The following is a 23,588-nucleotide window of genomic DNA, read 5'->3' as shown; positions in this document are numbered from 1 at the left end:
GATCACCCTATCATATAAAAAATGCTATTATGTTTTCTAGGTGGGTGAAGTTTTTGTTGCTGGCCACTGTATGAAGGAATAAGGCCCTGACCCCTCCTGGGGCACCAAGTGGGTGGAGTTTTGAAATCAACAAGGCTCCATTGCAGCACCAATGTCCCAAATTGCAGTATTCACCTTTTGAAACAAGCATATAAGTGTGCATGAAAAAGCTGAATAACACACACAACTTTTAATGTTATGTTTTGTTTGAAGCAAAACACGTATTTCAGGATTTTTGTTTACTGGCTGAACCTAGGATCTATTGGATATTTGAATAATAACACCACAGACCATGGTATATCTTTGCAAATAGGATTGTCAGTTTCTTGGATTCGTCAGCTCCTGTGTCTTCTGTGGGTTTCCTCTTCATCTACATTGCATTTGAACTGTTTCCCCCCACCTTCCCAGCAAGCCAACTGCCTTTTAATATTGGCAGGAAAGGCTAAACATTTTTAAAGGCAGCTTTAAGCCCTCACCCTGGAAAAGTACACACTGCTTATGCATATTTGAAAGTGATAGGGAAATGAATTAATGGAGCCACCTAGGAGAAAAAATAGTCCCCTATACTGGAATAGGAGTTCTAGATCCTCTTTCATTATCAGGAATATCTTCCTTGCTTATGTATCAGTGGGTATGCCATACCTCCATCCTTTTGAGTGGCAGTAGATTGGTTCTTAGGGTGTGAGATATGTAGGGCCCTGAACCTGCAGTCTTATTCATGGGGCCAGACTCTAGTGTCCACGTAAAGCCCTATTAACTTCAATCCTACTCTGTGTGCATGGAAGGGTCTGTACACATGGATCAGATTGTAGGCTTGGTGGTTAAGGTTGCATATTTGTAATTTGACAAAGACACAAACATGTCAATGGGTGTTGCATAAACGTTTCTTTTTAAAGTGGACTGTGAAATCTTAACAGTTTCAGTGGTATAACTATCACTGCACTTAAGAAAGTGGGATTGAACAGATAGAGTAGGCATGTAGAAGCCAAACATACAGCTTGGGTTCATATGATTAACTTTTGTTTTAACTTTAACAAATTCTTGTATTTATTTCTAGAGGGAGAGGGAACCAGAAGAAAGGCAGGCTGTGGTAGTGTGGTGTTTAGATATTGCTTGTAATTATTAGAATGGGGAGCACTGGCTCTTGGGAGTCTGAAAGGACAGGAAACAGGAAGGGAGGGAGGAGTTGAAGAGGCTGAGGGAGAGCTACTGAGGGTGCAACAGCAGCTTGGAAAAGAGGTTTCCACTTTAAAAAATAAAGTCCTGTTGAAGTTTGTTAGTACCTTGCCTGGCCACTACAACAGGTAGGTAGCTACCCCTCCTAAAGGGCACGGAGGTTTAAACGTCATTGCTTTGCTTCTGTTACTGTGCCTAAGGCCCAGCTCCATGGCGCGGCAGCAGGTCCATGGCTAGACAGTCCCCTTACTGTAGCTTGTGTGGGGGCAGCACCACACAAACTGGGAGTGAAATGGGCAGCCTAGTGGGCGTGGTACCGAGCCTGGCATTAATCTCATTGCTCGCTCAGCTACCCGGGTAACTGTCCCCACACAGCTAGACTCTTAACTATTCCTCCCGTCACAGAAGGAGAGCGACAGCCAGTGTCTGGACTTCAACCCGCACCCCTGATGCCTCCGGACTGTGCTTTAGCCGCTAGGAGCCGCTCGGCTCGGCTCGGCCCCGCCTACGTGGGCTTGTGGGGGCCAATTGGCAAGCTCCAGCCTCCCAACTTGTGGGAAGCGCGGGTGTGGCTCCTCCCCGTCCCACCAGATCGTGGGGTCGGTGCTGGCCAATCAGGGCTGGGTCCGCTGGGACTGCGGCTGGGCTCGTGATGGCCGCCTGAGGGGCCAGTGTGCGAGAGAAAGGGCCGGAATCCAGGGCGGGCGCGAGAGCCGGCGCGGACGGTTGGAAACAGTGGCGTATGAGGTAGGCGCGCGGTAGGCTGCGGGGGGCTGTGCAGACAGTGGGGGTCTGGGAGTGCTGGGACGCAGCGGAGCGGCGAAGCCGCCGCTCGCCCGGGACGGCTGAGTTTGGAGACCAGTCCCCGGCGGGGCTCTGGCCCTGAGTAAGGGCCACGCGGGTCTCTGCCTAATAGCCGGGCTGCTCCTCCCTCTCTTCGGCCCTTCTGCGGGTGGGGTGAGCTGGTACCTCTTACTTCCGCAGTCGAGAGGGGATGTGGGGCTCATAGGGCTACGGGGACCGGGAGCGAGCCTCTGTTCCGGGGGAGGTGAGGGAGCGAGCCTCTGTCCCGGGGCCCGAGGGGTCGAGTAGCGCTTGGAGACTCTGGATGCGGTGACAGCTCCTATCCTGCGCTCCTGGGGGGGCCGCACGGGAACCGGCCCTGCAGCTCCTTTCCTTGCCCTCGGTGCCCCTTTTCGTTTCCCCCATGGGACAAGCAGAGCCAGCAAGCCGAGGGTGTGCCGGAACAGATGGTGCCCACTGCCTTCTGGGCGTGGAGAAAGGTGCTCCTTTTCTGTCCTGTAGTTATGGCCCACAAGCTGGGTGGGGGCGGGGAGAGCCAGGGACGTGTTCATAAACAAGCTCTCCGTACCTGTGGCAGTGGCAGCAAATCAGTTTCCCTGTCTGGCTGCTGAAAGGGTATGCCCATCTTCCCTGATCATGGGTCGGCCGTTAACATTAGGTGGTGCCAGCTCCTTGGGGATATGTGCCGTGGAAATGTTCACTTGCTCTCTGACTAGCTTTTGGAAACTTAAAAACATCCCCTTCTTACCCCCCACCTAAAAAATCCAACCCCCCACACAACAAAAAAGTTGAGTGCATTTCATTGTTATAGAAGCTTCTTTTATTACACTCTAAATTAGGGATGTAAAATATTAAATGGCTAACCAGTAAGGATTAGTCTTACTGTTAACCTGTCCTAACCATTAACCCCCTGGCTGGCCACCCCAGGCGTGGCCCCAACCCATCTCCATTTAATCTGGTTAAACAATAACCATTTAAACTGTTATAATTTTAACATTTTAAAAGATATTTACATCCCCTACTCTAAACACTTCTAACTGGCTTTTAGGGTTTAGCGCTTTGCCTACCGCTGAACTTCTGGAGGCTCCTATAGAGAGAAGGATCACAGTTGTTTAAAGTGCACAATGATGACATTGTTCTGCACTGTAAGACAGAAAGTGAAGAAATATTGATAGTCTGTTTGAAAGAGCAAGATGTGAATGTGCCAGAGAATCAAGTTGTCATTTATAGTAGCTTATTTTCTTGCCAAGCAATATTTTAAAATAAATTGCAAAATATGGAACATTCTTCAAAAAGTTCCTGCCCATGTGTATCAAAATCGTAGTGACGTTTTCATACTGACTTTGTGGGAAATGTTCTGTGTGTTCCAAATGAACCAGCTGGGAGATGCAAGGCACTCTATAACATGTTTTTCAGGAATTATGCTTGAAAATTCACCACAGGTTCTTTTAACACACTGCACAGAGGGGTTTTTTGTTGCTTGTATATGTAAACTATTTTGCAGTTGTGACGTTTTTATAATAGCTTTAAATTTCTTAGCTAGAAAAAATGTTATGGTCTTATAATGTAGTGGCCCAAAATTAGAAATTACATTCTGCATTAAATATAAAAATTAAAGGCAGATTGCAAGTTTTTTCTTATTTTAAAAACTGCTTCAGATTTTAAATCCTTGGTTTAAAAAAAAAAAAAAAGGTAACATTTTATTTTGAGTCCAGCAATTAAAAAAAATCAGAAGTACTTCTCACTATGTAAGGCTGGAAATCTGTTTCCAAGTAAAATTTTAAATTTGGTTTTCCAAGTATTGTACTTATACTGTGCTTATCACTATGGTATCTGAATGCCTTTACAGCATTATCTAAACATCTAATTGAAAATGGCATTTCAGAGTTTACTGCTGCTGCTGACTATCTTACTGCAAAGTATGTTTCTACATATCAAATTTGTTATTTATTATGAGTTTAACACTTAAATGATCACTTTTAAAGTTAAATATTTGTGTCTTTCCTAATAACTGATCATTTATTTGATTGTTATAGTGGAATCTCCAGTTTAAATGTTGGTAGCAGTAGAGAGGACAGATTAGGGAAAGGGAGAAAAAAAAGTAAAATAGAGGGGAACATAGGCAACTTCATGGCAACCACAGGGAAAGTTTTAATTGATTACGCGCAGTTTAAGGCTAGAAGGGACCATTAGATGATCTAGTATGACCTCCTGTATGTCACAGGCCATTCAATTTTACCTGGTTACTCCTGTCCTGAGTCAAAATTTCAGTCCTCAGAAGACTGAATTGTTGTGTGCCATAGGCAGAGAACAGGAGAGATGGAGATGCTACCAGTTGTGGGAGCCCTTGCAAGTGTCAGGAAATTGATTAGATGGGATGTGACCCAATGATCCTAGCTAGTGATCCATGCTGGGGAGGAAGGTGACAAACTTCCCAAGGTCCCTGCCAATCTGACCAGAGAGAAAACTCCTTCATAACCTTAAATCTGTAAATCAGTTGAACCGTGAGCATGTGAGAGAGAGACACCAGTTAAGCATTTAAGAGAATATTCTTTATACCACCTCAAATACGGTCCACCCTCTCTGGTGTCCCATGTTCAGCAGTGGCCAATGCCTGATGCCTCAGTTAAGGTGAAAAAAATAAAATAAGTAAATCCCAGACTATATCTGGCCAATTGTGCATCAGAGGAAAAAATTCCTTCTTGACCCCTGGCGGCAACTGACTGAAACCCAGCAGTATGAAATTTTGGTTATACGCATTGTCTTCAAGTGGAGCTGCAAGTGTTACATGCATGCTGAGAGTGATGCAGAGCTACCTGTTCTTTCTGTGGCTCATGAAAGGAGGGAATGAACAGGGGGATTCATAGACACCAAGGCCAGAAGGTACCACCACAACCCTCCAGCCTGACCTCTTGCACCAACAGGTGATAGAATTTTTCCCAGAAGCTGGATTAAAGCACATCTTCTAGAAAGATATTTAATCTTGTTTTAAAGGCTCCAAGCAATGATGAGTCCAATACCTCCCTTTGTGAGGTGCGTGTTTCAATATTTAATCCCTCTCACTGCTAGGAAACTGTCTTATATCACGGTTGAGTGTGTATAACTTCAGTTTCCAGCCATTGGCTCTTGTTATGCCTTTGTCTAGGACAGGGGTGGGCAAACTACGGCTCGCTCCGAGAAGTGGCCGGTACCACAACCCTGCGGTCCCTGGGGGAGGGGGAGATTGAGGGCTCCATGTGCTGCCCTTGCCTGTGGGTACCTCCCCCAAAGCTCCCATTGGTTGGGAACGGGGAACCGCGGACAATGGGAGCTTTGGGGTAGATACCCAGTGCACGGAGCCCTCTGCCCCCCCTCCCCCAGGGGATGCAGGGATGTGGCGCCGGCCGCTTCCCAGAGTGGCGCGGGGTCGGGGCCAAGGCTGGCAGGCAGGGAGCCTGCCCTGGCCCCGGTGCACACTGCTGCCACCCTGGCGCTGCTCCAGGTAAGCAGTACCGGGCTGGAGCTCACACCCCAAACCCCTCCTGCACCCCAGCTCCCTGCCTTGAGCCCCCTGCCCGCACCCCAACCCCCTTCCGCAACCCGCACCCCTCCTGCACCCCAGGCCCCTGCCCTGAGCCCCCTGCTGCACCTTGCACCCCTCCTCTGCCCCAACTCCTTGCCCTGAGCCCCTTCCTGCACATCACACCCCCTCCCACGACCCGCACTCCCTCCCGCTCCCCAACCCCCTGCCCCAGCCCTACATTCATGGCCCTGCATGCTATTTCCCCACCCAGATGCAGCCCTTGGGCCAAAAAGTTTGCCCACTGCTGGTCTAGCAGATTGAAAAGCCCCTCACAATCAGATATCTTTTCCACATGTGATTACCTATGCACAGTGATCAAGTCACATCTCAACTGTCTCTCCAATAAGCTGAATAAACTGAGCTCCTTAAGCATCGTATTATACGGTTTGTTTTTCAGCCCTATCATAATTTTTGTGGCCCTTCTTTGTACTCTCTCCAGTATTTCCACGTGCTTCTTGAAGTGTGGGCACAGAATTGGACACAGGATTCTAGTAGCAGTCTTGCAGATGGTTTGTACATAGGCAAGTTCACTTCCCTAGTTCTAATTGATACTCCCCTTGATATATATCTAGTTATTGCATTAGTCCTTTTGCCACAGCATTGCACTGAGAACTCTCGTTGAAGTTTTTATCCATGATTCCTAAGTCCTTTTCTGACTCACTGCTTTCCAAGACTCTCTTATTCTGCAGGCATAGCCCATGTTCTTTGTTCCGATGTGTATTATGTTGCAGTTGGCTGTATTAAAATGCATTTTGTTGGCAGAAATAATGCAGATGGGGGGAGTGGGGCTTGCAGGAATAAAACCCTAAAGCAGGACTCATTCCCATGAGCCAGCCACATCCGCTCTTATTCCTCACCATCCTTTTCAGTGTCTTCATTGGGAGTGGCTCTGAGATGTTACCACCTCCAGGGTTACTGATTAGCGAATGATACTGCTGTACATATTTCTCATCAGAGGCAATGGGTTGTCATTACATGATACAAGTAAGCATATGGTTTATCCTTGTAAACTTTGAATGGAGTGGGTAAGGGAGGGATAGGGGGACTCTTTGAGGAGCTGGCCAGGGTAGCAACTTCACCCCCTATCAAGGCACTTGCCCTCTGATCCTTAAAATGGCTTGTAATCTTTAGGTCCTATTGAAGTTGTTATGAGGGCCAAAGTTAAGTGTGAATTACCTGATAACAACTAGTTGGGGATGCTACCTGAACTGGGGCCAAGAAAAGCTGTGGCCCATTTCCAGACTGGGGGGTACTTCTTGGGGAAACTCAGATTATGTCATACTGGCACTTTGCATGCCTCACGGGCAGCTGTGTTAGATTGTGAATCCAATTCAGGGCCTTAGTTCTAATGTATAAAGTCCTTTATGGACTAAAGCATAGGTGTCTTGATGACCATATCTCCATCAGTGACTCCAAAGACTGCTGTGCTTAGAAGGGGCCCTATAACTGACTGAGAGCTTACCTAGGGATGAGTTCTTTAAAGCCTGGGCTGGGCATTTGGAAGGTCTTTGACTGTGGAAATGTTTCACCATGCATCAGGAGGAACCTGAGTCTGATGTATTAAATTTAAGGAGTGTTGCAGAGCACCTGAAATGAGGAGTCATGGGTAATGACAAATGTATTACATTTGTATTTTGTGCCTCGATACTATCATTAGGACTTGAAAAATGTACAAGATACATGTTAGCTAGAGACCTTTACATCCAAATCCAGAGATAGATACGATAAATTTGGGGGTAGGAGAAGAGAGACTACTTCCCCATCAGTGTTCAGAAGCAGCACCCATGTGATAAGTCCAGCTCCCCTGATACCAGCTGCTGGGAAGTGGATTTTTATCACAGTGCTGATCCTACATCCTGCCTGGGACTTGATTTTCTGTTTTTCTTTTTTTCTTTTTTTTGTGTGTGCATTGGCTTCTGGCTAGTAGCCATATTGTAAATTTGAAGTTCTAACCACTGGCAGAAATTAAGAGTTTTCTGTCTCATTAGTTGCTTCAAACCCTTCTGGGTTCTGTTAGGTTAGACGTTTTTTGCTGCAAGATGAGATGTCTCCACTACTCTTCTCCTTCCTCAGTTTCCCTTGTTTGGGTCTTTTTCCTCTGAGAATAACTTAACTTGCTGCTGCTGCTAATAACTTTCTCTTCAGAATAGGGACCATGTCTAATGCTACATCTATATAGTGCCTAATATAGTAATGGTGCTGTAATATAAACAATAATTGCAGTAGAATGAAACGGACTTGATTCTTGATATTTCACAGTTGCCTGCAAGGTTCTGAATAGAAGTAGTGAAAACATCAGAGCGTTAATTTAATTTAAAGGGACACTGTCTCAATTTAAAGGGACAAGTCAGTTTGAAATCCAGTCACTTTAAAAAAGGTAATAGACTTGGTGCTAGTCATTCCCTGTTCAAGTTTCTTCTCACTGCTTGCTCGCATGGTCTCTGCCCATACTTTCCTGTTTCCTGTCCAAATTCCTGATTGACTGTTTGGTTTGTTACTGCTTGTTTTTTGTCTCTGTTTTTGTTTTTTTCTTCCCTAGTAGTTGGCTTTTTCAAACTCATTTTGATCAATTTTATTTTTTTAAATATTGAAATTTGTTTATTTTGGTAGTTGAACAAATAAGTACATGAGGACTCCATGTATAATTTTTTAATGTAGAATTATGCTTTCCGTTTGTAGAATCTTCATTTTGAAATGTTATTTCATGAAAAATATCTATCTATTTTTTGTTAGCCATTAGTCTCTATATTCCCCTGTAGGTATTTGGACATTGCTGTTGAATAATGGGAGAGATAGAAGGAACGTACAGAATACTGCAGACTCCTGGTTCTCGTTTGGGAGTCCAGAAGAATACTGGAGTGAGTACGCTGGAGCCAGAGCAGAACCTTTCTACAGCAATGGCAATGACACCTGCCAAAATGCCTGAGAGGGATCTACCGATCAAAATAAAACTGTTGGACAACACTGTGGAAGTACTTGATGTTGAGGTAAGAAAGAGGTTCAGTCTGATTTCAGATAAGTTTAGTTTCAGGTAATGTAGAATTTACTGTATATACTGGTGTATAAACTGACAAAATTTCAAGGGAACTTCTGGAGTGGAGGTTCATATAAGACTCAAGGCAAGGGAAGAGAGAAGCCTCTGATCCTCCTTCAGATCATAGAGCAGGTCCCCAAACAGCTCACTTGTAAATAGACCTAATTTGCTTATCTAAGACCTGCAAGTGTGGAGCTTATAAGGAGCATAGATGTTAGTATCAGAATTATGTATTTAAAATAACTTCAGTTTCACTGAACAAATATCATAAAGATGTCACACTGGTATGAGAGTTTGTTAATATGAAGGAATGTACAGTAATTAAGAGTGTTAATGGTTGGGTGTTTTTTTTTGTTTTTTTTTGTTTGTTTTTTTTTGCATTGCTGGAGCTTCAGGTATCCAGATGTGACCACTTTGTTTTAAACTTTCATGTCTCTCTTGGAGATCTTGCAAAATTATTTTTAATTTCCTGATTAAAGACGTAGTGCTCTCTTGACTTGGAGGTGGGGAAAGCCTGAAATCTGTTTTCTTAAGTCCAACTTTTTGCACTTTCTTCAAATGAATTTGTGACATCAAACCACACAGCTTGGCAGTTTTGAGTGTCCTTTCCACAGTGATCTGACAGTGCTCCCTTAAAGGTTAGCCTTGGCATCTAGGTCTTTGATGCTGGGTCAGTATTATGGGTGCTAAGTAATTGAGGCAACCTTTAAAAATTGTGGGGTTGCTGTAGGAACAACTGAACGTAATCTGTTTCTCCTCTTTACTTCTTCTCCCCTCCTTTCTTCCTCCCCTTCCCCACCCACCCAGAAAGTAAACTAAAAATATTTCACAGATAATAGGGTTAGAAAACACCTTTCTATTTCAGTTAAGATACACTCAACTTTCAGGTTATTCTACATTAGTAAAATCCTGACTCTTTTAGAGCAAATGTACAAAGCTTTAAATTGCTGGGCAGACTTCAGCTGGTTTTACTAAAAATAAGCAAGAAGAGTGACCTCACTTAGAAATGTAGAAATTGGTAGTTTTAATTTGCGTGATTGTCTGGATGTTTAATGGAGTAAGAAACAAAAGCAGCTCTGCCGAGGAACCTGCGGGAACGAATTACCCAGTATCTCCATGAGAGTTTCCTGGAGATCTCTGAGGGAAATTCCCGTGAAGTGAGTGAGTCTATCAACAGCCTGTTCCGCTGCTCAGAATAGGCGTGCTGTGGGAGACGAGCCTGATTTCTGCAACCCTCCTGCCCCCAACAAATTGCTTCAGCAATTCCCAAAATCAGATCCACTTTCCAGGGGCCTCCTCTCCTATTTGTGTTTCACCAAGATCCGGCTGTGACTGGCTAGGCTCCTCTGGGGTAGAAAAGAGCTCCTGACTGCATGCATCTCTGGCCTCTGAGTCATCCTCTGTCTCTTCCTCCCCTCCCCCTCTTCATCCAAGATTTCCTCCTCCTGGCTCGGTCCACACTCAACTGGCACATGAGCCAACAAAGTATCCACAGGGGCCTTCGCAGTGGAGGTGGGGTCGCCACCGAGTATCGTGTCCAGCTCTTTGTAGAACTGGCAGCTTGTGGGCGCAGCACCGGAGCGGCGGTTTGCCTCCCGCACCTTCTGTAGCTCCTTCACTTTTACCCTATACTGAAATGTGTCCAGGTCATGGCCCCTTTCTGTCATGCACTGTGAAATCTGTCTGTAGTTATCATAATTCCTACGGCTGGAGCGCAGCTGGGACTGCACAGCTTCCTCTCCCCAAATGCTGATTAGGTCCAGCAGCTCGGCATTGCTGCAAGCGGGGGATCGTCTGGTGAGTGGAGCAGGCATGGCCATCTGGAAGGATGCGCTTGGCAGTGTGTACGCCTCGGGAGTTATAGTTCAGAAAGCTGCTTTATTGCACAGAAATTTGCCAGTGTAGACGGGGCCTAACTCATTAGCCTCCTGAAAACTCTTTTCTGCTGTGATGTCTACAAAAAACTTGACAATGTTTAGGCTGCTAGTGTGTTGAGACCACTGCTTATCATGCTTATTAATATTTTCTCACTGTCTGTATCCATCTGTTATCTCTTGTCTTATGCTTAGATTTAAGCTCCTTGGGGTGGGCACTGTCTTTTTGTTCAGTGTTTGTACAGCACCCAGCACAACGGAATCCTGGACTGTGAATGGGGCTCCTAGGCAGTATGGTAATAAAAATAATAAATAAAAGCAGAGTAGACTATATGAATAGTGTCACAGCATAGCAGACATCCTATTGGGCTGCTGTATTAGTTGAGTACAAAGCTCCCCTTTCCTTCCTCTCTTTAAAAGTTAATTTGTCAGATGTCTGGAGAGAGGAGTAACAGCCACATACTGCTGATTGTGAAGAAGTATTTGACGTTCTCCAGCTTCTCGGAGTGATGTAGGGCTATGAATAAGGAATGACATTAGCACCAGCCAGCTAGAGAAGATGGGTCAGGGAATAACGACAAGCTGAGTTGCTACTTTTGTAAAGCAGCCCTGAGAGCAGGGGAAGAACAGTCCTCTGAGCAGCTGCTCCAGGATCAGACGCTATTAACATGTGACTCTTGCCCCCTCTCTCTTTGTGCATGTGAGGAGTTTTCATAGAATTAAACAGGTGGAAATTACTAACCGTTTGTGTTTTTCACAAATACAAAATAACACAAAATAAAGTGAAAAACTGCTATTAAAATGATGCCTGTGTCTCCTGTACCACGGGCTGGGCCTGGCTCTGGGCATTGTGATTTGGTGTGCAGGCTTGCAGTGCTGTTCAGGTTTGGCCCAGGTGCCCCCTGTCATGATGATGGGTGGAGAGATGGCTGGCCAGATTTGAGTGAGTGGCTGGCACTGCAACCCTGCAGGCCAAGTTGCAATGCCAAGAGCAGGGGCTGGGGCCAGTCCTGCAGGACAGGAGCTGCTGCTGCAGGGTGAGTGCAGGGTGGTCTTGCTCTGTAGGGCCTCCCCTCCTCTGGGGGCAGGACACAACAAAATTCCCAAAAAATTAAACAAAAAAATAAAATAAAAAGAATTTCATTGGGCTCTAGAAATTATTGAGTCTGGGAGTGGAATGCAGAATTTTTAGCTAACTAGTTCAGATAAAAATGCTTCTGCATGACTCATGGCTTGTTGATTCAAGTAGCAGGAAAAGTTTTTGAATTATCTAGGGCCAAGAGCTCTGTTATGGAGGACTAAATAGGAACACTGCACATAAAGGACAAAAACTCATAATGAGTGGGCATGCTCATGAGCTTGTCTTCAAACTCCCTAACAGTGGAGGGGGTGTGTGTGGAAGATAGAAAGAATACATCAGAGCAGACTAAGTGGATGTTTGATATCAGTTGCTGATAGACACACAAACTTGTATGTGCAAAAAGAGAGGTCTTAAGTGAACTAGTTATTTGTACTTCTGTCTGGAATTCACTTCTTACAGCTCTCTAAGGAGTGAAGGGGGAATAGAAGGTTTGTGAGACCAATACAGCTGAGAACAAGGGTTGTTGATTTTCAGTCAGTCACTGGAAGTTACATACACAGGAGCTTGTGAGCCTTTTGGAGTTTAAGATGGAAAGCAGGCCACAATTTCTAGGAATGGCTCACTCTGAGTTCTTAAGCATATCTTTATTATAGAGTGGAGCCTAACTGTTCTGGCATTTTGCACAAGGCAGAGTTAAGGTTGTCTGTGTCTGACCTGGTGACTTAGTAGAGCTGACTTGCTAAAGGACTTGAGGGTATGTATGACTTTATTCCTTATTTCTGTACTTTTGGTTTTGAGTTTGGCATTACTGTCCCTTTTGCAAACTTAAGTGGTTCTCACAAAGTATCTTATCTGAGTTTATTTCAATTTCTCTCAAAGGAGATGATTTAATTTACTTTAAATAAAATTTCTACGCACCTAATTCCTTACAGATTATAAATGCAGTCCGGTCAATGTTCCTGTGTATAAGCAGGCAAAATTGTACTGTTCAGTAGTTTTCAGATTTTTCTGTGGATTTGGAAGGCCTTGTTGCTTATCAAGTAAAAGTTCATCATTCCTGAAGAAATACTCCCTGCAATTTTATATGTAATACTTATATATTTAAGTTGAGGAAAAGAAATTCCACTGGATCCTCTTGCTTCTTCAGCTGGTAGCATCATTTGTATTGGCAAATTGTCACCAAATTGAGCATAAGTTTGGGTTTCAGAAACCATACCCTCTAGCTGTTGCAGGTATGTGTTGCATTCAGGCACAGTTGTGCAAGATTGGAAAAGGGTACTAGTAATACAAGCCAGAAAAATGATGTCCTGCAATGAAGGGCAAGACGCCAAAAAACACTTTCTGTACCAAACGGATGGATATTATTCACTTAGGACAAGGCCTTGCTTTTGAAATAAAGGCTTGGCAAATAAAAACCCAGAAATGTCTGTCATTTGTTATCTTCTGGATTTATATGTTATCACTAAATTTATTTTTTTCTCAGATTTTGAAACAAATGTCGCTGCTTGTATCTGCAACTTGGTAGATATATAGGCTTGAGTGCTCTTATCTCTGGGTTGTGCTTGATTTCAGTCCTGAGCTTATTACTTTGTTCAGTTCACTCACTTTTTTATTGTATCTGAATTTAAATTTCCAGTTCAGCTGAAGTTAGGCTCTTTTCGCTAACCTGCTTTTAGATTCCTGAAGGGTTGCTGTAGAGACTTAAAACGCCTTGGAAACCATAACATTTGAGCTCTTCAGTATGAATGAGGTGGATAATGGGAAAGCCACTTGAGATCAGATAGGTAGGAGCATGTCAAATAACTTTCATTTTACTTCATCTGATTTAAGGTAGTTGAATATACATGGCACAAAATATAATGGCTGGCATAAAGAGACAAGGCAGTACAATACACAACAGTGTAAACATTGTCTCTTGTTATGTTGAAAAGTTATGTTCTATGTATTTGAGCTTCTGCACTTATGTTAATTTTATGACTTTGTTTATAACCTTTGTACTTTTCCTAAATCTAATGGTGTAGTACAGCAACTCCTCACTTAATGTTGTCCCGGTTAATGTTGTTACGTTGCTGATCAATTAGAGAACATGCTCGTTTAAAGTTGTTCAGTGCTCCCTTATAACGTTGTTGGGCAGTTGCCTGCTTTGTCCACTGCTTTCAGAAAGAGTACCCATTAGAGCTAGCTGGCAGCCTCCCATCAGCTCCCCTAAGTTTCCTGTGCAGCAGCCGCCCAGCAGGCTATCAATTGCCTGGCAGTTCAGGTATCCCTCCCCTCACTGCCATGTGCTGCTCCTGCCCTCTACCTTGGAGCTGCTCCTGGGAGCCTCCTGCTTGCTGTGCAGAAGAGGGGGAAGCGGGGTGCTAATGTCAGGGTCTCACAATATAAGTGTCCCCTGGGTAAGCACCAGCATTGTATATTGCTAATGCTTTTATATGCACTGGAAAGGATCTTGGGAAGAGTTGAAGGTGTGAGTGTGGAGTGAAAGATTCCTTTGCAGGTTGCGAGAGGCCAAAGGGGGAGGAAGGGAGAAAGGATCAGGTTAACTCGATGCTCCAGCTAGGTCCAAAGATAAGAAGCTGACTCCTGCCCAAGGCCACTGCACACAACAGATTCTCTGCTACCTGCCAAGAAAGACAGCCTAGATTCCAACCCCGACCAGCCGTGAGAAAGGAGAATAGAATGAACAGAACTGCAGGGGCTGAGAAAACAAGTGAGACTGTGAAGGTCAGCGACTGGGGAAAACAACAATCTTGCGTCCCTGAAGCTGGTGTGTTTTGGGAAAGCTGAGGAAGCTGCGGAAAGCTGGGTTGGACTGGTACAAAGAGCATGGGGGACAGAGGTCCCTGAATGAAATGCCCCGAGAAGAACCCAGGGCTTAAAAATCTTCTCAAGAGCCAAAGTAAGTCGGAGATCAACAGCGGACCCTGGACGGCCTCTGCACAGGACAGAACTCTTGTCCACCCTTCCCCCTCTTCTTCTCACGTTAGACCTGGGCTTGGCCAGCCCTAGGTTGTGCGTCTGTGAGTATGAAATTGGGTGCGGGCTCGGGCACTAATGCTTTCTTCCTTCCTCTGAGTGACGTGGGTAGAACCCAGCACTCCCGGGCTTGGGCACTAACGCTCTCTTCCTTCCTCTGAGTGACATGGGAAGCACCTAGCACTCACCACTGTTATTTTATTAATAAAGCTTTAGAACTTAGTCACTCCCCTAAAGATCCTGCAGCCTCAGCCTGATCACCTGACGCCCCAGGCAGATTGGTAACTTAAATCTATCACAAGTGTGTCTCCCTTCCCCCCACTCCTGTACCCCTTCTCCACAGAGCAGGGGGCGGGACACGACAGGGCTCAGGATGGAGGGAGCTTTCTGGCAGCAGCAGCTGTCTCAACTTGCTGATCTACTTAAAAAGGCAGTGTACTTAGAGTGCGGTCGGCGTACTTAAAGGGGCAACATGCGTCCGTCTCTCACTCACACACACACGGTGTGTGTCTGTCTGTTTCTGCCATGCTGTGTCTCCTTCTTCCATTCATGCTGCCTTGTAGAGTGTGAGGCTACATTAACAACAATGTTAACCCTTGAGGGCTCATCCGAGTGCTAGTTCATCATTTAGCAGTAAGGCATTCCCTGGGAAATATCCCACCCTCTGACTCCACCACCTCAACCAAGCTTCACAATCATCATTGCTGTATACAGTATTAAATCGTTTGTTTAAAACTTATAGTGTGTGCGTGTGTGTGTGTGTTTGTGTGTGTACGTATGTGTGTTTATATATATAAAAAACACACATACATACATACATACATAGTCTTTTGTCTGGCAAAAAAAATTTCCCTGGAACCTAACCCCCCCATTTACATTAATTCTTATGGGGAAATAGGATTTGCTTAACATCGTTTTACTTAGCCCTGGTCCACACTATGAGTTTAGGTCGAATTTAGCAGTGTTAGATTGATTTAACCATGCACCCATCCACACAATGAAGCCATTTTTGTCAATTTAATGGGCTCTTAAAATCGATTTCTGTACTCCTCCCCGACAAGGGGATTAGCGCTGAAATCAACATTGCCGGGTCAAATTTGGGTTAGTGTGGATGCAATTCGACAATATTGGCCTCCGGGAGCTATCCCCCAGTGCTCCATTGTGACTGCTCTGGACAGCACTCTCAACTCAGATGCACTGGCCAGGTAGACAGGAAAAGCCCCGGGAACTTTTGAATTTCATTTCCTGTTTGGCTACCGTGGCATGACCACGCAGAGCTCATCAGCAGAGATGACCACGGAGTCCCAGAATTACAAAAGAGCTCCAGCATGGACCGAACGGGAGGTACTGGATCTGATCGCTGTATGGGGAGATGAATCCATGCTATCAGAACTCTGTTCCAAAAGACGAAATGCTGAAATATTTGAAAAAATCTCTAAGGGCATGAAGGACAGAGGCTATACCAGGGACCTGCAGCAGCGCCGCATGAAACTTAAGGAGCTCAGGCAAGCCTACCAAAAAACCCAAGAGGCAAACGCCCGCTCAGGGTCAGAACCCCAGACATGCCACTTCTATGATGAGCTGCATTCAATTCTAGGGGGTGCCCCTACAACTACCCCACACCTGTATGTGGACTCCTGGAGGGGAGTCTCACGCAACAGGGATGAGGATTTTGGGGACGAGGAAGATGATAGCGCACACTGGTCAAACAGAGAAACCGTTCTCCCCGACAGCCAGGAACTGTTTATCACCCTGGAGACAGCACCCTCCCAACCCAGCTCCCGGACCTTGAAGGCGGAGAAGGCACCTATGGTGAGTGTACCTTTGTAAATATAATACACGGTTTAAAAGCAAGCGTGTTTAATGATTAATTTGCCCTGAAGACTTGGGATGCATTCGTGGCCAGTACAGCTACTGGAAAAGTCTGTTAACGTGTCTGGGGATGGAGCGGAAATCCTCCAGGGACATCTCAATGAAGCTGTCCTGGAGATACTCCCAAAGCCTTTGCAAAAGGTTTCTGGGGAGGGCAGCCTTATTGCGTCCTCCATGGTAGGACACTTTACCACACCAGGCCAGTAGCTCGTAGTCTGGGGGCATTGCATAAGAAAGCATGGCAGCGTGTGGTCCCGGTGTTTGCTGGCATTCAAGCAACATCCATTCTTTATCTCTCTGTGTTTTCCTCAGGAGAGTGATATCATTCATGCTCACCTGGTTGAAATAGGGGAATTTTATTAAGGAGACATTCAGAGGTGGCCGTTCCTGCTGGGCTGTTTGCCTGTGGCTGAAAATAAATCATCCCCGCTGTTAGCCACGCAGTGGGGGGAGAGGTGAAGCGATCATCCCACAGAATCAGGTGTGTGTGGGGGTTTAGTTAAGTTTGTGCTGCATATTAACCCGAAAACATCAGCCCCTCCTTTTAAATGGCCAATGTATCTTTTTCAGTTTTACTCTCCCTTTTTTTCTCCCGCAGCTGCAAATGTTTCAACGCTGCCACTAGCATCTCCATCCCAGAGGCTAGCGCAGATAAGAAGGTGAAAAAAACGCACTCGTGATGAAATGCTCTCTGACTTTATGCAGTCCACCCAAACTGAAAGAGCCCAGCAGAATGCGTGGAGGCAGACAATGGCAGAGTCTAGGAAAGCACAGAATGAATGCGAGGAGAGGTGGCGGGAGCAGCAGGAGAGGTGGTGGGATCAAGAGAAAAGGTGGCGGCAGCATGATGAGAGGAGGCAGGATGCAATGCTGAGGCTCCTGGAGGATCAAACTGATGTGCTCCGGCAAATGGTTGAGGTGCAGGAAAGGCACAGACCGCCACTGCAGCCCCTGTGTAACCAACTGCCCTCCTCCGCAAGTTCCATAGTCTCCTCACCCAGATGCCCAAGAATGCAGGGGAGGGGCCTCCTGGCACCCAACCACTCCACCCCAGAGGACTGCCCAAGGAACAGAAGGCTGGCATTCAATAAGTTTTGAAGTGCAGTGTGGCTTGTCCGAGTTGCATTGGGGCCGGACGAGTTGCATCCGAGAGTGCTGAAGGAGTTGGCGGCTGTGATTGTAGAGCCCTTGGCCATTATCTTTGAAAACTCGTGGCGAACGGGGGAAGTCCCGGATGACTGGAAAAAGGCTAATGTAGTGCCAATCTTTAAAAAAGGGAAGAAGGAGGATCCTGGGAACTACAGGCCAGTCAGCCTCACCTCAGTCCCTGGAAAAATCATGGAGCAGGTCCTCAAAGAATCAATCCTGAAGCACTTACATGAGAGGAAAGTGATCAGGAACAGTCAGCATGGATTCACCAAGGGAAGGTCATGCCTGACTAATCTAATCGCCTTTATGATGAGATTACTGGTTCTGTGGATGAAGGGAAAGCAGTGGATGTATTGTTTCTTGACTTTAGCAAAGCTTTTGACACGGTCTCCCACAGTATTCTTGTCAGCAAGTTAAGGAAGTATGGGCTGGATGAATGCACTATACGGTGGGTAGAAAGCTGGCTTGATTGTCGGGCTCAACGGGTAGTGATCAATGGCTCCATGTCTAGTTGGCAGCCGGTGTCAAGTGGAGTGCCCCAGGGGTCGGTCCTGGGGCCGGTTTTGTTCAATATCTTCATAAATGATCTCGAGGATGGTGTGGATTGCACTCTCAGCAAATTTGCAGATGATACTAAACTGGGAGGAGTGGTAGATACGCTGGAGGGGAGGGATAGGATACAGAAGGACCTAGACAAATTGGAGGATTGGGCCAAAAGAAATCTGATGAGGTTTAATAAGGATAAGTGCAGGGTCCTGCACTTAGGATGGAAGAATCCAATGCACCGCTACAGACTAGGGACCGAATGGCTAGGCAGCAGTTCTGCGGAAAAGGACCTAGGGGTGACAGTGGACGAGAAGCTGGATATGAGTCAGCAGTGTGCCCTTGTTGCCAAGAAGGCCAATGGCATTTTGGGATGTATAAGTAGGGGCATTGCCAGCAGATCGAGGGACGTGATCGTTCCCCTCTATTCGACACTGGTGAGGCCTCATCTGGAGTACTGTGTCCAGTTTTGGGCCCCACACTACAAGAAGGATGTGGAGAAATTGGAGAGAGTCCAGCAAAGGGCAACAAAAATGATTAGGGGTCTGGAACACATGACTTATGAGGAGAGGCTGAGGGAGCTGGGATTGTTTAGTCTGCAGAAGAGAAGAATGAGGGGGGATTTGATAGCTGCTTTCAACTACCTGAAAGGGGGTTCCAAAGAGGATGGCTCTAGACTGTTCTCAATGGTAGCAGATGACAGAACGAGGAGTAATGGTCTCAAGTTGCAATGGGGGAGGTTTAGATTGGATATTAGGAAAAACTTTTTCACTAAGAGGGTGGTGAAACACTGGAATGCGTTACCTAGGGAGGTGGTAGAATCTCCTTCCTTAGAGGTTTTTAAGGTCAGGCTTGACACAGCCCTGGCTGGGATGATTTAACTGGGACTTGGTCCTGCTTCAAGCAGGGGGTTGGACTAGATGACCTTCTGGGGTCCCTTCCAACCCTGATATTCTATGATTCTATGATTCCCTCCTCCCCCACCCCTCCTGGGCTACCTTGGCAGTTATCCCCCTATTTGTGTGACGAATTAATAAAGAATGCATGAATTTGAAACAACGATGACTTTATTGCCTCTGCAAGCGGGGGAGGGGAGGGCGGTTGGCTTCCAGGGAAGTAGAGTGAACCAAGGGGGTGGGTTTTCATCAAGGAGAAACAAACAGAACTGTCACACGGTAGCTTGGTCAGCCATGAAACTGGTTTTCAAAGCTTCTCTGATATGCAGTGCGCCCTACTGTGCTCTTCTAACCGTCCTGGTGTCTGGCCAGGCGATTTACCTCAACTTCCCACCCTGCCATAAATGTCTCCCCCTTACTCTCACAGATATTGTGGAGCACACAGTAAGCAGTAATAGCAATGGGAATATTGGTTTTGCTGAAGTCTAACCGAGTCAGTAAACTGCGCCATCGCACTTTTAAAAGTCCAAAGGCACATTCTACCACCATTCTGCACTTGCTCAGCCTATAGTTGAACAGCTCCTGACTATTGTCCAGGGTGCCTGTGTATGGCTTCATGAGCCAAGGCATTAAGGGGTAGGCTGGGTCCCCAAGGATAACTATAGGCATTTCAACATCCCCAACAGTTATTTTCTGGTCTGGGAAGAAAGTCCCTTGCTGCAGCTGTTGAAATAGACCAGAGATCCTGAAGATGCGAGCATCCTGTACCTTTCCCAGCCATCCCACGTTGATGTTGGTGAAACGTCCCTTGTGATCCACCAGTGCTTGCAGCACCATTGAAAAGTACCCCTTTCGGTTTATGTACTTGCTGCCTTGGTGCTCCAGTGCCAAGATAGGGATATGGGTTCAGTCTATGGCCCCACCACAGTTAGGGAATCCCATTGCAGCAAAGCCATCCACTGTGACCTGCACGTTTCCCAGAGTCACTGCCCTTGGTAGCAGCAGCTCAGTGATTACGTTGGCTACTTGGATCACAGCAGCCCCCACAGTAGATTTGCCCACTCCAAATTGATTCCCGACTGACCTGGTAGCTGTCTGGCATTGCAAGCTTCCAGAGGGCTATCCCCAGTCGCGTGTGAACTGTGCGGGCTGCTCTCATCTTGGTATTCTTGCACTTCAGGGCAGGGGAAAGCAAGTCACAAAGTTCCATGAAAGTGTCCTTATGCATGTGAAAGTTTTGCAGCCACTGGGAATCATCCCAGACCCGCAACACTGTGCGGTCCCACCAGTCTGTGCTTGTTTCCCAGGCCCAGAATTGGCGTTCCACGGCATGAGCCTGCCCCATTGCCACCAGGATGGCCAAATTGTCGGGCCCCGTGCTTTGAGAGAACTCTGTGTCCATGTCCTCATCACTCTAGTCACTGCACTGCCATCGCCTCCTTGCCTGCTTTTGCAGGTTCTGGATCTGCATATACTGCATGATAATGCACGAGGTGTTTACAATGGTCATAACTGCTGCGGTGATCTGAGCGGGCTCCATGCTCGCTGTGGTATGGCGTCTGCAGGAGAGCAGAGTTGCAGGGGAAGTGGTGGTTGGATGACCAGTTTTGCAGACCTACTGCACCGTCTGCTTCCAGGACACAACAGCTGAGCGGGCTGCACGCTTGCGGTGGTATGGCGAGACAAGAGCAGCCGAGCAGAGTTGCAGCGGAAGCAGCCCTGCGAGACCACCAGGAGAGCAGAGTGCCAGTGGAAGCGGTGGATGACGACAGTCATATTGAGGACCTGCGAGGTGGATTCATAGCATCAGGAGAGCGGAGTTGCAGCGGAAGTGGTGGATGACGACGATGGTTTGCAGACCTACTGCACCGGCTGCTGAACGCAGTAAGGCGTCTGCATGGAAAAAAGGCATGAAACGATTGTCTGCCATTGCTTTCACGGAGGGAGGGGTGACTGATGACATGTACCCAAAACCACCCGCGACAATGTTTTTGCCCCGTCAGGCATTGGGAGCTTAACCCAGAATTCCACTGGGTGGCAGAGACTGTGGGAACTGTGGGATAGCTACCCACAGTGCAATGCTCCGAAAGTCGACGCTAGCCTCGGTACTGTGGACGCACTCTGCCGACTTAATGCGCTTAGTGCATTAGTGTGGGGACACACACAATCGACTGTATAAAATCGCTTCCTGAAAAATCGACTTCTATAAATTCGACCTAATTTCGTAGTGTAGACATACCCTGAAAGTAGCATTTTTCAGGAACATAACTACAATGTTAAGCGAGGAGTTACTGTAGTGCTAGATTGGATATATTGTGCTTGTCTTGTTACATTGTACTTTATTTTTTATGATGGATCATCAGAAGTACATAGCTTACATATAAGAATTTGATTTGACCTAGGTCAGGCTATATTACAATAGATAAGACATTGATTTTAATCTGAATCTTTCCAAGATTTGTTTGTCCAGGTCAAATATATCCATGCTGAATTAAATTAAATGAAGTTAAGGCCAGAATATTTGGGCTTTCTGAATTTTGTGAAGAGCTTCCCAGCTGAGACTTCAGAACTGCAGGGGGGTCGATTTATCGCGTCTAGTGAAGACGCAATAGATTGACCGCTGAGCGCTCTCCCGTCGACTCCGGTACTCCACTGGAGTGAGAAGCATAGGCAGAATCGTTGGGGGAGCATCAGCAGTCGACCTACCACAGTGAAGACTCCGCGGTAAGGAGATCTAAGTACATCAACTTCAGCTATGTTATTCACGTAGCTGAACTTGTGTAACTTAGTTTGATTCCCTCCCGCCCTCCCCGCAGTGTAGACCAGGCCTCAGAGTGGGTGAGGGGAAACAATCGGGTCTCCTTTATTTGCGGAAAGCACACTTGATCATTGTTGCATAATTTTTTTTTAATTGCATAGCTAACTGAAATAATCTGCACAGACTATTTGCATATGGGAGGTATGGTTTTGTGGCTGAACCACTGGACTGGGATTTAGAAGTTCTGGGTTCAGTTCCTGGCTCTCCCACAGACTAGCTGTGTGAACTGTGTGGGGAAGTCACTGAAACTTCACTTCACTTCATTTTACCCATCCAAATAATAGAGAACTATATTCTTTCCTCTTGTTTGTCTTATCTATTTAGATCATAAGCTCTTTGGGACTGACATTGTCTCTTATTGCATGGTTGTACAGCGTCTCAGCTGTTGGCACTTTAAGTGCTACAGGAATGCAGTTTTTTTTACAATTTTATTTTTGTTGTAGTACCTTGTCAGATTGGTTTAGGAGTGGGTCAGTTAACATTAGCATCCCAGAAAATGTAATTTAATTAGATGGAGATCATGCATAATTTATTTCTGCGTAGAATATGACTTCAGTTTTCTTCACTGGTAACTTTTTTTTTTTTTTTAATCATAGCAAATTTGCATCTCTTGGTCTAGGTCTTAGACTCAAGTTAACAAGGTGGATAAAAATCAATGCTTTTTTTGGGGAAAAAATAGGATTTTTTGGATTTAAAAGAGAAATTGAGCAGTGTGCAAAAGGTCTAGAGGGTAAAATTGTTAACCTGAGTCTTGATGGGTGGAGCAATGTCCACAATGATCCTGTTGTATGTGCTTGTGTGACAACAGAAGAAGGGAATGTCTTCCTTACAGAAACAGTTGATACATCAGGAAATGCACACACTGCAGAATACTTACAAGAAGTACCAGTAAAAGCTATAACAAACTGGGGGAAAAAAATTCAAATGTCTAGTATGCAGCTTGGTCACAGATAATGCTGCAAATGTATTCAAGATGAGAAGAAATTATTTAGAAGAGTCCCAAACTAATAACATACAGTTGCAGTGCTCATTTGATGCACCTCCTAGCCAAAGACTTCAGTGTTCCAGAAATAAAGGCTAATGTTGTTGAAATTGCAAAATACTTCCGTAGCAACCACTTTGCAGCAGCTGCTCTGAAAAAAGTGGGAGGAACCAAGCTAACTCTCCCATAAGACGTGCAATGGAACTCAGTAGTGGACTGTTTTGAGCACTATATCAAGAGCTGGCCTAATTTGATGACAGTTTGTAAACAAAATCGTGAAAAAATAGATGGCATTGTCACAGCCAAAGTTCTCAACGTTGGGCTTAAGAGAAATGTTGGACACATGCTGAGTACCCTGAAGCCTATTTCTGTAGCCTTGAACAAAATGCAGGGAAATAGCTGTTTTATTTGGAAATTTGGAAGGAACTGAGTGAGATCTTTACAAAGAGAAATATGCAATGACAGAGTTAAATTACAAGCATTAAAAAAACAAATGGGACAAGCACTATCTCCAGCTCATTTTCTTGCAAATATTCTCAATACTCGGTACCAGGGTCAAACCTTAACTGCTGAAGAAGAGGAGTTGGCTATGACATGGACACCCAGCAATTATCCCTCCATAATGCCAACTATAATAAACTTGAGAGCTAAGGGTGAACCATTCAAGAAATGTCTTTAAAACAGCTAACATATAATCACACCAGCAAACTGGTGGAAGTCACTTAAGCACCTGGATTCAGAGACTGTTGAAGTGATAATCTCACTTTTAACAGCAGTAGCTG

The 23,588-nt window shown here is 45.7% G+C and overlaps 1 protein-coding gene across 20 annotated transcripts in view; it reads left to right on the top strand.

Annotated features, from left to right (window-relative positions):
* The first annotated feature begins 1,204 nt into the window (after positions 1-1,204).
* The window catches only part of FARP2 (FERM, ARH/RhoGEF and pleckstrin domain protein 2), a 217,540-nt gene continuing 195,156 nt past the window's right edge, over positions 1,205-23,588 (top strand). For 2 of the 20 annotated variants that reach the window (XR_005226739.1, XR_006283769.1), the window contains exons 1-2: positions 1,747-1,962; positions 8,341-8,568. Coding sequence is in view for 16 of the 20 variants with exons in the window: in XM_043522447.1 (XP_043378382.1) it covers positions 8,365-8,568 (204 nt within the window). In the remaining 4 variants the exon portion in view is untranslated. Of the gene's footprint in view, positions 1,344-1,745; positions 1,963-6,020; positions 6,103-6,450; positions 6,566-8,340; positions 8,569-23,588 lie in introns of those variants that run through there. The other 18 variants (XM_043522448.1, XM_007067373.4, XM_037908749.2 and 15 more) reach the window with 17 other exon arrangements.

The sequence above is a fragment of the Chelonia mydas genome, chromosome 9, assembly GCF_015237465.2.
Source record: "Chelonia mydas isolate rCheMyd1 chromosome 9, rCheMyd1.pri.v2, whole genome shotgun sequence".
NCBI classification, from domain to species: domain Eukaryota; kingdom Metazoa; phylum Chordata; order Testudines; family Cheloniidae; genus Chelonia; species Chelonia mydas.
Note: the sequence above shows the minus strand (reverse complement) of the source record. Positions and strands in the feature narration are given on the sequence as shown.